The 15,676-nt window shown below is 46.8% G+C and overlaps 1 protein-coding gene across 8 annotated transcripts in view; it reads left to right on the top strand.

Annotated features, from left to right (window-relative positions):
• LOC309617264 (uncharacterized protein) overlaps nt 1-15,676 on the top strand; it is a 59,727-nt gene that overhangs the window by 37,350 nt on the left and 6,701 nt on the right. For 2 of the 8 annotated variants that reach the window (XM_082369284.1, XM_082369287.1), the window contains exons 1-2: nt 11,611-11,858; nt 14,093-14,134. In XM_082369284.1, coding sequence (XP_082225410.1) covers nt 11,844-11,858; nt 14,093-14,134 — 57 coding nt within the window. In that variant the 5' untranslated portion in view covers nt 11,611-11,843. The other 6 variants (XM_082369283.1, XM_082369285.1, XM_082369279.1 and 3 more) reach the window with 5 other exon arrangements.

Raw genomic sequence — 15,676 nt, 5'->3', positions numbered from 1 at the left:
TATAATTGGAGCTGTCATGAAGTAAGGGTGCTTGTAAAGCAAGGATTGATTGGAGTTGGAAATGTCTGCGTAGTTACAAGGGGAACTCTTGAGACCGCAAGGCTGTAGGTAGCAGATATTTTAAAAATGTCTAATGTCTGCCATCAAACTGAACTTGGGTCTACTCACCCACTGTGCAGCAAAGCTGATCTACTAACACTGGGTTGTGGTGAAGGAAAGTACAGTGTTAATTGCAGGGTATCAAGCAAGGAGAACAAGCAGCTCTAGCTCAAAAGACCCAAACTTCCTGACAGATTTTAGGGACGGGCATTTAGAGGGTTGAGGGGTGCAGCTCGTGGACTTTCTTCTGATTGGTTGGTGTTGAGGTAAGAGGGTGATGTTTCTGGAATATAATGGTTGTGGTCAACATCCTCCACCTGGGTGGGTGTCTAAGTTTCTGCAAAACATCTCAAGTATATGTGTCAGGTTATGTGTGTGTGAAGGTACCATGTCACTCATTAGACATCAGAGAATTCATGCTGGAGAAAGGCCTTATGAGTGTTTTGATGTAGGAGATTCTTTTGTTGCAGCTCCACACTCATTAGACATTGGACAAATCCCACTAGAGAAAGGCCTTATTAGTGCAGCTAATGTGAGAAATTTTTGTAGTAAAACGCCAGATTTGTTACACACCAGCAAGTTCATGTTGATACAAGGTCTTATAAGAACAGCGAATGTGGGGGACTTCACTGGTGTGCAGTGATTAAGAATTCGCCTGCCAATGCAGGGGACACGGGTTCGATCCCTGGTCCGGGAAGATCCCACATGCTTCGGAGCAACTGAACCCGCGTGCCACAAGTACTGAAGCCCGTGCTCCTAGAGCCGGTGCCCCGCAACAAGAGAAGCCACCTCAATGAGAAGCCTGCGCACTACAAAGAAGAGTAGCCCCTGCTCGAAGCAACTAGAGAAAGCCCGCGTACAGCAACAAAGACTGAACGCAGCCAAAAAAAAAAAAAAAGAACAGCAAATATGGGAACTTCTTTACATATAATTCTGGCCTCATTAAACATTGTTGAATTTACACTGGAGAAATGCCTTCTGAGTGCAGTGAATGTTGGAAAGTCTATAGCCAAAACTCTCATTCATTTGGCTCCAAAAAATTCACACTAGAGAAAAAAATTATGAAGAAAGCAAATGGGGAAAGGACTTCAGCCAAAAGTCTGCTCTGATTGGCGCTGTGAAGTACATATTATGTACTTTTGGGTTTTTTTTTTTTCCTTCTTATTGTGTTAAAACACACATACGTAAAATTTGCTATCTTATGTATTTAATTTATTTTTTTAAGTGATTTTTAAAAATTTATTATTTATTTATTTATTTATTTTTGGCTGCATTGGGTCTTCGTTGCTACACGTGGGCTTTCTCTAGTTGCGGTGAGCAGGAGCTACTCTTCGTTGCACTGCACGGGCTTCTCATTGCGGCGACTTCTCCTGTTGCGGAGCATGGGCTCTAGGTGCACAGGCTTCAGTAGTTGTGGCACACGGGCTTAGTTGCTCTGTGGCATGTGGGATCTTCCCGGACCAGGGCTCGAACCCGTGTCCCCTGCATTGGCAGGCGGATTCTTAACTACTGCGCCACCAGGGAAGTCCCCAGTTTGTGTCTTTTTGTGAATACCTTACTTCAGTTATAATAATCTCAAGATTCATCTATCATGTGTCATGTTTCAGAATTCCCTTCCTTTTTAAGGCTGAATAATACTCCATTGTATGCATATACCACATCCTTATGCATTCATCCATTGATGGACACTTCCCTAGTTTCCATATTTTAGCTGTTGTAAAGAGTGCAGCTGTGAGAATGACTGCACAAATATCTCCTTGAGATTCTGCTTTCAATTCTTTTGGGTGTATAGCCAGAAGTGGAATTGCTGGATCATATGGTCATTCTATTTTTTTTTTAATTAATTTATTTATTTTATTTATGTATTTTTGGTTGCATTGGGTCTTTGTTGCTGCGCACGGGCTTTCTCTAGTTATGGCGAGCGGGGCTACTCTTTGTTGTGGTGCGTGGGTTTCTCATTGCGGTGGCTTCTCTTGTTGCAGAGCACGGACTCTAGGCGCGTGGGCTTCAGTAGTTGCAGCACGTGGGCTCAGTAGTTGTGGTTCGCGGGCTCTAGAGCGCAGGCTCAGTAGTTGTGGTACACGGGCTTAGTTGCTCTGCGGCATGTGGGATCTTCCCGGACCAGGGCTCGAACCCATGTCCCCCGCATTGGCAGGCAGATTGTTAACCACTGTGCCACCAGGGAAGTCCCGGTCATTCTATTTTTAATATTTTGAACTGTTTCCTTTATTGGCTGTACCATTTTATGTTCCCATCAAAGGTCCACAGAGTTCCAGTATCTCCACATCCTCTTCAACATAATTTTATTTTCCATTTCATGTTTAGTAGTAGCTATCCTAATGAATGTGTAGTGTCTCATTGTGATTTTATTTAGCATTTCCCTAATGATTAATGATCACATACTTCTTGGCCATTTGTGTATATTCTTTTTTTTTAAATTACTTAATTATTTGTTTATTTATTTTTGGTTGTGTTGGGTCTTCGTTGTTGCATGGGCTTTCTCTAGTTGCAGCGAGTGGGGGCTACTCTTCGTTGAGGTGCGTGGGCTTCTTATTGCAGTGGCTTCTCTTGTTGCGGAGCACAGGCTGTAGGCACGGACTTCAGTAGTTGTAGCACGCAAGCTCAGTAGTTGTGGCTCGCAGCCTCTAGAGAGCAGCCTCAGTAGTTGTGGCGCACGGGCTTAGTTGCTCCACAGCATGTGGGATCTGCCTGGACCAGAGTTCAAACCCGTGTCCCTGCCTTGGCAGGCGTGTTCTTAACCACTGAGCCACCAGGAAAGTCCTGTATATTCTTTTTTAAAATGTCTATATTTACCCCTTTTAAAATCAGGTTATTTTCTGATTGTTGAGTTGTAGCAGTTCTTTATGTATATCTAGATACTTACCAAATATATGATTTGCAAATGTTTTTCTTCCATTCAATAGGTTGTCTTTTCACTCTGTTGATTGTGTCCTTTGCACAGAAGTTTGTAATTTTATCGAGTTTTGCTTTTGTTTCCTATGCTTTTTGTGTCAATGCCAAGAAGTTATTTCCAAATCCAGGATCACGAAGCTTTTTTCCTTTGTCTTCATCTCAGAGTTTATGGGTTTATATCTTACTGTTAGGTCTTTGATCCATTTTGAGCTCATTTTTGGGTGTGGTGTAAGGTAAGGGTCCAATTTCATTCATTTGAATGCCGATATCCACTTTCCTACAATTTGTTGATAAGACTTTTCTCCTCCCAGGACTTCCCTGGTGGTCCAGTGGCTAAGGTTCCACGTTCCCAATGCAGGGGGCCCAGGTTCAATCCCTGGTCAGGGAAATAGATCCCACGTGCTGCAACCAAGAGTTCAAATGCCGCTACTAAAAGATCCCACATGCCTCAACGAAGATCCCACGTGATGCAACTGAGACCTGGCGCAGCCAAATAAATAAATAAAAAGTAAATATTAAAAAAAGACTTTCCTCCTCCCATTGAATTGTCTTAGCACACTTGTCGATTATTTGATCAAATATATTGGCTTCCAGTTCTGGGCACTCTGTTGTTTCATTGGTCTGAATGTTTGTCTTTATGACAGTACCACAGTGTTTTGGTATATAGTTTTATGAAAATACTGTCTTGGTCCAGTTTTGAGTCCCTGGCTTGATGCTAGTCATTTCCCCTCTTGGAGCAGCTGATTAAGTCCGCACCCAATCACTGTCTATATCAGGCACTCACACTCTGGACTGCTTTACACCATCCCTTATGTCCTAGAGCCAGGATACCAGGCAACTGGAGACAGCCTCTATGTCCCTGACACCATGAAATTATTCCAGCCAGGTCATCCATGGGGAGCCTCAGAAACCTAGCTAGCCCCAGACCTCTTGCTATACATAGGGTGCTCCATACAGCTCCAGGTTGCTTACTGTGTCCCTGTACAGTCCGTTGTGTGCCCCGCCTGATGCCCTTGTCTCATTCTAAGCCCTAGGTAACACAGAATTCTGCCTTTTATCTACCCAAGTGTCACCAAGAACATTTATTTATTTTTTTTCAAGGTTAAGTCCAGCACCTTTTTTTTTTTTTTTTTTTTTTGGCTGCGTTGGGTCTTCGTTGCTGTGCACAGGCTTTCTCTAGTTGCGGCAAGCAGGGGCCACTCCTCGCTGCGGTTCGCAGGCTTCTCATTGTGGTGACCTCTCGTTGTGGAGCCCAGGCTCTAGGCACGTGGGCCTCAGCAGCTGTGGCACGCGGGCTCAGCAGCTGTGGCGCACGGGCCCAGTTGCTCCACGGCATATGGGATCTTCCTGGACCAGGGCTCGAACCCGCGTCCCCTGCATTGGCAGGCGGACTCTTAAGCAATGCACCACCAGGGAAGTCCCCTAAGGAGATTCTCTTAAGTACCACATATATTGGAAGCTTTCATGATACACCTTGCACTTCCAGACCTGCCTGGAGTCCTTGCCAGAAATAAGTTGTTGCCAGTATCTGTTACGTTAGCCTTCCCTCCTCTGCCACACGGCAGGGTGCCGCAGTGTGTATGAATCATCTTTACAGTGCTCAGCAGGCAGGAAGCTACGCTTCCTCCCTTCATCTGGAGGACTCACCCGTCTCTTGACTTTTGGGGTATCTCATTCCCTTCCCACTGATTGTTTTGGGTGGGATATTACCCAGTTCTGGACAAGAGGACTCCAGCTGGCTTCTGCAGGCAGCTTGTGGAGATTTCCCTTCTTAGTGAGTATATTTGATTGACTTGTAATGGTTGGGTTGATTTTTCCACCCTCAAAGTCACCCGACCCAGGACTCTCCAGCTCACACTGCTGGTGTTTGTGATGGTAAAGTTCTTATTGGTTAAGGGACATTTACCCGTGGGGTTCTATTTACTGTATGCTGTGGATTGACAACAGATAATTCCTGCTCTGTCAGAATGAAACAGTGAACGGATTTTGTGGGGACCTCTAGTTTGTATTTGCTATTCAGGAGGGAATAGCAAGAGGATAAAGAATAGCTGTCAGTCCATATTTGGTTCAGTTTGCATTGCTGCACGAGGCCTCCTGGGAAAGTCTGAAGGACCTCACCAATTTCCTTGCCCTGGATATGAAGATTATTTGTCTCCCAGAATCAGCTTGAGGAGGGGCACTTGGCAGTAGCCTGAGTTGGGTCCCTTGTCCAAAGAAGATGTCCCATATTCCTCAGCATTGTTGGGGGATAGCTAACAGGTCATGTGATTCCATGAGGGGGAAGTGTCAGGTTAAGGCCCCTGCAGGCTGCTTGGCCAAACAAAATGGATGCCGAGGTAGCAACACGATGGAGTAGCTTAGCTAAACTCTCAACACCCTAAAAATGAGAGTCTCAGCAATCCACAGATGTCCACATGAAACCTAGTCACATGCAGGAGGTAAAGGGTGGGGATCATACTACCCTCCTAAATTAGAAAAAATCCCAGAAAAGAATCAAGGGTTATCTTTTTTTTTTTTTTTAGTAACACTGTAACTCTTGGGGGTACACAGGCTCTCTCAGCTCTCAGAGATCATTCTTTTATTTATTTGTTTGTTTGTTTTTTTATGGCTGCGTTGGGTCTTCGTTGCTGCACGTGGGCTTTCTCCAGTTGCGGCAAGTGGGGGCTACTCTTCGTTGTGGTGCGCGGGCTTCTCATTGTGGTGGCTTCTCCTGTTGTGGAGCACGGGCTCTAGGCGCACTGGCTTCAGTAGTTGTGGCACGTGAGCTCAGTAGTTGTGGCACACGGGCTCAGTAGTTGTAGCTCGTGGGTTCTAGAGCACAGGCTCAGCAGCTGTGGTGCATGGGCTTAGTTGCTCCACGGCATGTGGCATCTTCCTAGACCAGGGCTTGAACTCATGTCCTCTGCATTGGCAGGAGAATTCTCAACCACTGCACCACCAGGGAAGCCCCAAGGGTTATCTTAAAGCAAAAGGACAGCTTATCGTTCACAAGGTTTGCAAACCAGAGATGCCCAACCTTCAGCTGTAAATGAAACTATGTTTGGGAGGGGTGGTGAAGGGGGTGAGGAATTTTTAAAAGCAAAACCCACAGAAGCCACAGTTGGGAGACTTGTAGAGGGAATGGATGGTCCTTGCAGCTTGACCACAAGCCCTTGTGAAATGGAGCAGGACCCTGCATGGCCTTCCCATGAAGAGAACTCCCCACCCCTGTGTCCCCTGCCTCTTACTTGTTGGAAAGCTTTAGCCTTTTAGGCTTTCTTTCAGTTCCAAAGAACAAATTTAATCAGAGAAGTAAAAAAATGCAGAAACAAAGGAAAGCATTCAAGCGAGACAAAATAATGATAGTTTAGCCATGAAACAAAGTCAAGGACCTTTAGTTCCTTCTCAAAGGCTGTAGATAATATCTTGAGTCATATCCTTGAGTTGTTTTGCAGATACTAAAACCTCCACCAGGTGGAGGAAGTTCACTGCATGCTACCACCAGACTGGTTGGAGCCAGATAATTGATAATTGAGATTTCTGAAATACCACCCTGTTACCTAACCATCAACCAATCAGGAATTGTTCATGAGCTGATCACACATCCTTTGACCCTCTCCTGTCATTAAAAAACCTTCCCTGAAAGCCCATCAGGGTGTTCAGATCTTTTGCGCATAAGGTGCCCGTTCTCCTTGCTTGGCGCCCTGCAATAAACCCGGTACTTTCCTTCACCACAACCCAGTGTCAGTAGATTGGCATTACTGTGCATGGGGCAAGTGGACCCAAGTTTGGTTCAGTAACATGTGCAGCTTGACTTCAAGTTTTCGATGATTGGCTGTCATCAGAGCTTCTCCTTAGGGACTTTTCTAGGTAGGACCCTTAGCAGAATCTGAAGTCCTTACAGTTTTTGGTCATTGTTTTTCTAAGAACACAGAGTACATGACTGAACACCAGGTCTGTCATGACTGCCTGACTCCATTTTATTTTATTTTTTCATAGCACAAGGTACTCTTTATTGTGATATGCAGTGGAAAACATCTGTAAACCAGCTTACTGTAGTGGTGACAGCTGCAACCATGCTAAGGCCCTTTTATTATATTAAAAAAGGGTGGGTGTGGGAGTTCTGTTCACTCCTATGTAACAGCAAATGGGACCTGAATTCAGAGATTTTTAGGCATATGTAGCTTTTATGTATCTTCATGATTTCTTGAGAGTTTTTTTCATTTAAAAAAATGCCTTCTTTGCCATAAGTAAGTCTAAATGCAGCATATACAGAACAGTTAGGAATACAGGGAAATTTAGCCATAACTGTAGACCAGTGTAGGACAAGCTACTCTCTTTTAGATGTGGTTCCAAAGGAAAGGCAGTGATGAAGACTTGGAATTTTACCATATATTCAGGAAGAGGAAGAAAAGAAAACTTTTTTTTTCTTTTAAAAATATCCAGGGAGGGCTTCCCTGGTGGCACAGTGGTTAAGAATCCGCCTGCCAATGGAAGGGACACGGGTTTGATCCCTGGTCTGGGAAGATCCCACATGCCGCGGAGCAGCTAAGCCCGTGCACCACAACTGCTGAGCCTGCACTCTAGAGCCCGCAAGCCACAACTACTGAGCCCGTGTGCTACAACTACTGAAGCCCGCGTGCCTAGAGCCCGTGCTCCGCAGCAAGAGAAGCCACTGCAATGAGAAGCCCGCGCACTGCAACGAAGAGTAGCTCCCGCTCGCCACAACTAGAGAAAGCCTGCGCGCAGCAGTGAAGACCCAATGCAGCCAAAAATAAATAAATAAAATAAATTTATATATATATAAAAAAAATATCCGGGGAATTCCTTGGTAGTCCAGTGGTTAGGACTCCGTGCTTCCACTGCAGGGGTCATGGGTTCGATCCCTGGTCGGGGAATTAAGATCCCGAGTGCCGCACGGTGCGGCCAATAAATAAATAAATAAAAATATCTATGCGATGGCAGAGTTCTGAACTATACTGAGTCAACGGTGCAGATCAACTACCCTCAGGCCCCAGTCCTGGAGTAGGTTCAAGATTGTGTGGGAGGGCCTCTGGCCCTTTCTACTGCTCTAGCTGTCAGACTTGGGACGAGTCCCTTAACCATTAAATATATTTTGTCCCCAAGAGTATTGGGAGAGGCCCCTGCTGGCCTTTCCAGATTGGCCCCTTGGCCCTGTCTGCTTGGCTCAACAGCCCTGCTATGGAGGGGGCGGGCTGCCCTAGGCCAAGGAGAGAAGGGGGTCATCATTGCGCTTGAAATATTTTAGAATCAAGAAGCAGAGAGTGGAGTTGCCCAGCGGGGGTGGGGAGGAAAGCCCCTCCCTCCCAACTCCATTTTATTTGGGGTCCCTGTTAGACACACTGGGTCCATTTTCTATGTCCTTTTCTTAGGGAATTTATCTTATTTTTACTTTTCCTTAGTGGAGATTACTTAATTTCTACAATGCCTTTATGGCTAAAGCAGCACAGAATATCTAGGTGGACACATCCCTTATTTAGCAAGAAGAGAAAACACATGTTAGGGTTTGTTCTAGGGGTGTTTATAATATGTAATGTTAATATTAAATATACAATATGTTTGAGAGTCTGTGAAAGCTGAATTGCGAGAGAGAGAAATGATTAGTTTGGCCTTGCCATAAATGAATGCTAAATAGACAAATACAGAATTTTAGGAAACATGCAACATTCCTGCATACACAGAGCAGCTGACAAACCTATTCCACATGTGTCACATTCACCTACAATTGTGCCTAAAACCCAGTAGGTGCTCACTGAACATTTCTTAGAACAGTAAATACACACTACAACATAGCTTCCGTATTCATTCTCACGTTTCTGGCAAGACTTTCAAAAGATTGTCTCAATCTATCCCTCCAAGCAGTTAATGAGCCATGTTTTCAAGTATGAAAAAGAAGCACATTTTGGAGAGAAAAGCCACAGGCTCAGCTTCGTTTTCTGGCTTTTCAGACTTCACTATCTCTTGCTTAAACGTGGCTAAGATCTTAACTTTTTTTTTTTTTTACATGTCACACATATGCTTTTCTAGAACTATTTCTGCTGCTTTATTTTAATAACTACATAATCAATAATACCTTTCAGTAATTTCCATTTCACAAGTGTTTTTCTCAGATAATTTAAACTCCCTTTGAAGACACTGCTGCTGCAATTTGAGGTGAAGTGATAAATAACTTCCTAGCAAGAAGAGGAGAGACTAGAATCCCACACATTTGTCTTGGGGGCAAGATGCTCCCCTTGTACACGTGCTCTGACCATTAAAAGATCACACACTGTCCCAGCAGAAGATGGAATGTGATATATCACTATTCTTTTTCAGGTAGGTTTCAGATTCTTAAAAGAATTGGAAAATATCTCAGATATGCAGTAATAAATATTGTTTGAAGAAACGTGTTGTTCACTAGGTTCAAACAGAATCACTGACTGTACAGCCAGAAAAGCTGTTTTTCTGGGAACGAGAGTCACAGTTTCACCCTTTCAAGCAATTCTGCATTTCCTGTCATTCTTCCTCCATTATCCCTACCATGGCTCTATCTGAAGTCTTTTCTTTCTTGTCCTGGACCAAATATGCTGAAGGTCATTAAACTGAATACAGAGCTTCAGTCTGTTACTGAAGCAAAATTGGGTCCGCTTGCCCATAGGCAGTAAAGCCAATCTACTGACATCGGGTTGTGGTAAAGGAAAGTGCAGTGTTCATTGCAGGGTGCCAAGCAAGGAATTCAGGGCAGCTAGTGCTTAAAAGACCCGAACTCCCCAAAGGCTTCCAGGGAAAGGTTTTCAAAGATACGATGAGGGAGGGGGGTTGTAGGGTGTGTGATCAGCTCGTGGAAATTCTTCTGATTGGTTGGTTGTGAGGTAATCTGGAGTCAACATCATCAACCTTCTGGTTCCAACCATTCTGGGGTTTATGTGCTTGCAGGCAGCATGTAGTTAATTTCTCCCACCTGGTGCAGGTTTCAGTATCTGTAAAAGAGCTCAAAGGTCATGGCTCAGAATATTATCTATAACCCTTGAAGAGGAACTAAAAGTCCTTGACTTTAACAAGTAAACAATTATTATTTTGTCTTGCTTGACTGTTTTACTTTCCTTCTGGATTTTCTCACTTCTCTGATTAAATTTACTCTTTGGAACTCAGGGAATGATTTTAGCTAACGAGACGATCTCGGTCTTTGTTTTCTTTGGAGAAAGAATTCAACAAAGAGACTAAGATTGCAAGGCAGGCACAGAGTTCATTAGAAGCACAGTACATGTGGGACAGCACAAGGCTAGCTCACGGAGTGAGCTGCGTGCAATAGGGGCAGCTTAGGTTGTTAGTATGGGGTTAATCTTCCAGGGTTTGGGCCAGGGTGACTCCCCTTTTCCCTCCCATACGATAGTGTCATCTGCAATTCCTTATTTGGGCTTCCACCAGGCTCCATTTTGAATCTTTCCCAAGAAGACCTAAGCAAAACCTATGGGGGGGTGGGTGTCAAAATTGCAACGTTAATCATATTATAATGATATTACAATGTAGCCAAAGTTACTTGTACGACTTGAGAACCCCCTCTGCGCATGTGTGGGTCTGGGAAGTCTCCTTGACCACAAGAATGTGGAGGCTGGGGTGGACCCTCTCATCTTTCATCCAATTAGGGCTCCTAGTCCCAATAGTAGTTTATCAAAAGGGTCAGCATGAAACCAGTTGCAGCAGGTTACCCCGAAGCCTATCTATCTCCTACCTCAAAGCACACGCTCGCTCCATGGTTTTCACCGTCAAGAGTTTCTTGCTGAGATGTTGCAAAGTTTCTGTTTTAGATGCCATTCCAGGGAATTCCCTGGCGGTCCAGTGGTCAGGACACGGCGTTTCCACTGCCGTGGGCTGGGGTTCAGTCTCTGGTCGGGGAACTAAGATCCCACAAGAGCGCAGCACCGCCAAAAAAAAACCACACCAGCCATTCCTCCATGCACCATGGCCGCATTAAGTGCAAAACAAGTAGGTGGCTTTGCTTCTGCCTAATCCTTATGCATGAGGAGGCTGTCCTTGGGCCTGTCCCTGTCTTTCCTGCCTCCGGGAGGCCTAGGAGGCTACACTTCTTCTACAAACAACAGGCAATCAGAGGACATGGGATGGCGGGGAGGAATCCGTTCCAGGAAAGTCCTATAGAGTCCTGTTAGGTTACAAGTTGTTGAAAAGCGACAGCATAGCGGACAGCTATGAGTGCACATAGAGTGTCATTATAATATGGTGTGTCCCTTTGGATGTGTAGATTTGGGAACTTGCTCTGTTTCACAGTCTGAAATAACAGGTCACTAAACTTTCTGTAAGTTTTCCTGGACTGCTCTCCAGAAATCTGGGTGCGTCCCCTTTAAGAGCAGGGGACGCCCCGCCCATCGTTGGAGCCAGGGAACTCCGCTTCTCTGTGCCCCTGAAGGAGCCTCAAAGCCACTACCAGCCACTTAGGGAGTGAGTTCTGCTCAGATCATAGACGGAAGTGGTGGCAGCGGAAACTACACTACCCAGAAGTCGCTACGGTGCAAAGCGGCGGTGACTGAGCCAATGAAAGCTTAGGGCAGGGACGCATACGTGCGTGTTCCTCGCATGGGGGCGGGACTTCCGGCGTTGTCTCTGGTAGTGTTTGGGTGGTTGTTGGGCTGTTCACCGGTGCAGGGTGTCGGCGTCGCTTGGTGGGCACCGAGGTGACGGAGCGAAAAGCGGGAGGAGAGAAGTTGGGCCCGCTGCCCAGAGGCGGCTGTGAGGCCCCCTGCGCACGTAGTTGACGGCGGTGCCCTAGTTCCCGCCCCGCTCGCCGCCTCTCCCGGCTCGGTTCTTCCCACCGGCCGGTGACCGAGGTGGCCCTGATGAGGCCGGCTCAGGTGGGTGCTGCGTCTCCCGGGCCCCCACCCGGCCCGACCCCCGCCTCCGAGTCCCAAATCCGGAAGGTGGTGGGTCCGCTCAATTCCCTGCCGGTCAGCCCCAGAGTCCAGAACAGAGGGCGGCCTTGGGAGGGGTCCCCTTTCAGCCAGTGGACTGGGGTGAGGGAGAGAGTTCCCTCGGGGGCCGCCGGTGCACGGATTGCAGGTGCTACGGAGTCGGCAGCATTTGGGGAAACCTGGGGTCGCTTTTGTCGTGGACAGAGGGGGGCGAAGTGTCTCACCTGAAACGGCAACCTGAGCAAGGGGAATCCATGGAAGGTTGTGAAGGGAATGGGGATGGGAAAACCGTGTCCAGAGTTAGAAGTTAAAAATTGGGAGAATGGGATGCGAATGGAGGCAGGGAGACTGCTGAGGAGACCACCGCGATAGACCCCAGGAGAATTATAGCAGGGGCTGGGCCAGGAAGGTAGTGCGACATTGGGAGATGGGATGAGATTCTGGAGAAATCTCAAACTTGGAGTAAATGGGATCTCCTGCTGCATAAAATACGGTTGTAAGCAAAAGTAGGGAATTGGAAGTACCATCCAAGTTTTTTTGCCTGAACATCTGAAAATGGGGAGATGGGGAAGTCAGCGCGAGGAGCAGGTTCCAGGGGGAAGATCATGAGTTGTATTTGGACATGCTGATTCTGACATGTATCAAGATGGAGATGTCACCAAATGGAGATACCATATGGGGAGGTGAACATAAAGTCTGGAAGTAGAGGAAGGGGGCAGGGTTGGAGATATCAAAGGAGTGGAGGGTGTGGACTGGACCAGGGCATGGCCTGGGGATCAGATTGAGGAGGGAGGCTTAAGATTGGTTTTTTTTTGTTGTTTTTATTTTATTTTTGGCTGCATTGAGTCTTTGTCGCTTCACGCGGGCTTTCTCTAGTTGTGGCGAGCAGGGGCTACTCTTAGTTGCGGTGCGTGGGCTTCTCATTGCAGTGGCTTCTCTTCTTAAGGAGCATGGGCTCTAGGTGCGCGGGCTTCAGTAGTTGCAGCACGCGGGCTCAGTAGTTGTGGCTCGCGGGCTCTAGAGCGCGGGCTCAGTAGTTATGGCGTACGGGCTTAATTGCTCCGCGGCATGTGGGGTCTTCCCGGACCAGGGCTCAAAGCTGTGTCTCCTGCATTGGCAGGCAGATTCTCAACCACTGCGCCACCAGGGACGCTTAAGATTGTTACATGAGATGGGCCCTGTGGTGAGGGAGGGCTGAGAGTTGGAAGGGAGGACATGAGGGCTGGGTGCTGGCATCCCTGATGCTTCCTCCAGAAAAGAGCAGACCTGACATAGGAGGGCTTCTGGCCTCTGTCTATAGGAAGGGAGGCCTGGATGGGGTAAGGAGCTTCCCTTCTGTGGAGCCTGCAGTGTGTGCTTGTGTGGATTCTCCACTTGCAGGCTCTACTGACCCTCAGGGCCACTCCTGATGGAGCAAGGGGAAGGTGAGCCAGAGTGGTGCAGCCAGTGGGTCCTAGACGAGGGCACTGCCACCTCACCTCCACCCCTCAGGGCAAGAGGGATGATCCACTGCTCCCTTTTGAGGATTATTTAGTGGGTAGGCCTGGTTGCTGAATGAACTTATAGCTGACCTGCCTGCTCAGCCCCTCCCGACAACTCATTAACTTAAGAATGTATGAAAACTAATTTAAACACTAATTAATCAATATTCCTCTAAATACACACAGGCAATTAGAAATGAGCCTGTTCACTCAGTTAAATTTATGCAAACACTTTGTAATTGGCTTGGCATTGATTTACCTCTAGGTATTTGCTTACAATGCAAAGTTTTATATGACATCCTCTGAGATCTTAAAAAAGCAGTAAAAGTAAAGACCCCAGATTTCAAAACTGTATCACTTCAGTTGCACTGAAAATACATACAAAACCGTTGTTCCTATGGTCAGTCATAGCTGACACATGGTATGTACTCCTTACGTTAGATAACAATATGACCCCTGTGAGGTTGGAAGCATTCTTATCTTCATAAACTTTTTCTTTTCCCTGAGGCTCACGGAGGTTTAACCCTTCTCCAATGTCACTCAGCTAGTAAGAGACAATACTGTTTTGTGAGGAACCGAGCTTAGACTCTCAGGCTGAGATCCTATTACACCAGGGTAGGGCAGAAGTGGTGGTCCAGCTCTGCTGTAGGATCCTGCCACTGTTACCCATTTCACATGGCTTCCTTCTTCCCCCAGGGTCCCATGGCAGTGGCAGAAATGCTTATGGACCCTGTACAGGTGAGTGGAGGGGTCCCACCTCTCACCCATCCCAATTATCACCCTGATAGTTTTATCATCTTGATCTGTATGCCCTCAGGGAATGGTAGTGTCCCAGGACTTCTATCCCTTTTTTCTCTCTTGCCTCTGTAGACCCTGTGCTTTCACCAGGCCCAGGATCCTATATTTAGTGCCAGGTTATATAGAACAGTTCCATTTCTGACAACTGATGGGGTAAGATGTGGCAGAGAGTCCTGACTACATTCAGGATTCTGAATGTTCAGACAGTTGCAGGTGATACTGAGGTGGGATGTTCAGGGGACTGCAGGTCTCTGTTATATCTGGTGGGAATGGGGAGCTGGGATAGGGGTTCACAGGTATCAGGCCTTGAATGATAGCCTGAGGTCCTGGTTCTCTCATCTCAGGTTGATGGGAGGTAGGGAAGGTTTGAAGCAGAGGAGGAAGGTGCTATGACTCATGTTTTAACAGATTCCCTCTGGCTGCAGAATAAAAGACAGACAAGGGTGTGAGTGAAGGCAGGGAGACCTGAGGGGAATTTCTGCAGTCATCTAGGTGAATGTTGGTGGTGGCTACACCCGAGTGGTGGCTATGGAAGTAGGGAGTGATTGTTTTCTGGATGTGTTTTGAACTAGAGCTGCCCATGTTTTATTTATTTTTAAAAATGTATCAGTATATTTTTAATTGAAGTATAGATGATTTACAGTGTTGTACTGTCCATGTCTTATGTAATGGAGAGTGAGGGACTAAGGAAGTGGGCTGATAGGAAGAATTGGGGATGACTTCAGGTTTCTGGACTTGTTAGGAAGGATGGATGCCTCATCAGCTAAAATGGGTGAAGTCAGCTTTAGGAGGAATTTTCAGGTGGAATAAGGAGAGTCCGTTTTTGTCCATGTCACAAATGTTCCAGAGACTCCCAAGGGGAGGTGTTGAGTGGGCACCTTTACACAGAGGGCTGGAGTTCAGAGGACAGATTCAGGATGGAGACGGCCACAACAGAGTGGCCAGTGTGTGGACTAGGATGAAGCTGAAGGTAAGTTTTAGGCGGCATCATTTCTAGTTTATGGTGGCGATGCCATTAGAGGACAAGGAGTGAGAATGAAGGGCCTCAGGACTAGATCTGTGGGTTGGGTACCTGGCTGGTGGTGATGCGCATCACGAAGACAGATGAGGGAGCAGAGTTTCCTTGTCTGTGCGTGACAGCGGGATGTAGACGTGAGCGTCTTCTGAGGCCAGAGCGGACATGAGATGGATGTTGAGGGAGGAAATGGGATCAGCTAGGAGAGTCACTAGACTTAGGGTGCAATGACAGTGTGGGTGGGGAGGTCTGTGTATCTGGGCTTCACGGTAGGAGAGAAGGTGCTGACTGCTTATGGGACAGTTCGTGCAACACAGAAGAGGGAGAGGGCTAAGGGGACATGAGGTCTCACATAGGAAGGGTGGCTGGGGAGGAAGGAAAAAACAGGGCCAGGTGGTGAGACCTTCTAAGCAGGGCTTGGGGCAGACCCTGGCCCCAGGGGACTTTGGTGTTCAGGGACAGGACTG

Source organism: Balaenoptera borealis (assembly GCF_965194805.1).
Source record: "Balaenoptera borealis genome assembly, chromosome: 19".
Classification (NCBI taxonomy): Eukaryota; Metazoa; Chordata; class Mammalia; order Artiodactyla; family Balaenopteridae; genus Balaenoptera; species Balaenoptera borealis.
This window is presented reverse-complemented; position numbering and strand designations above follow the sequence as displayed.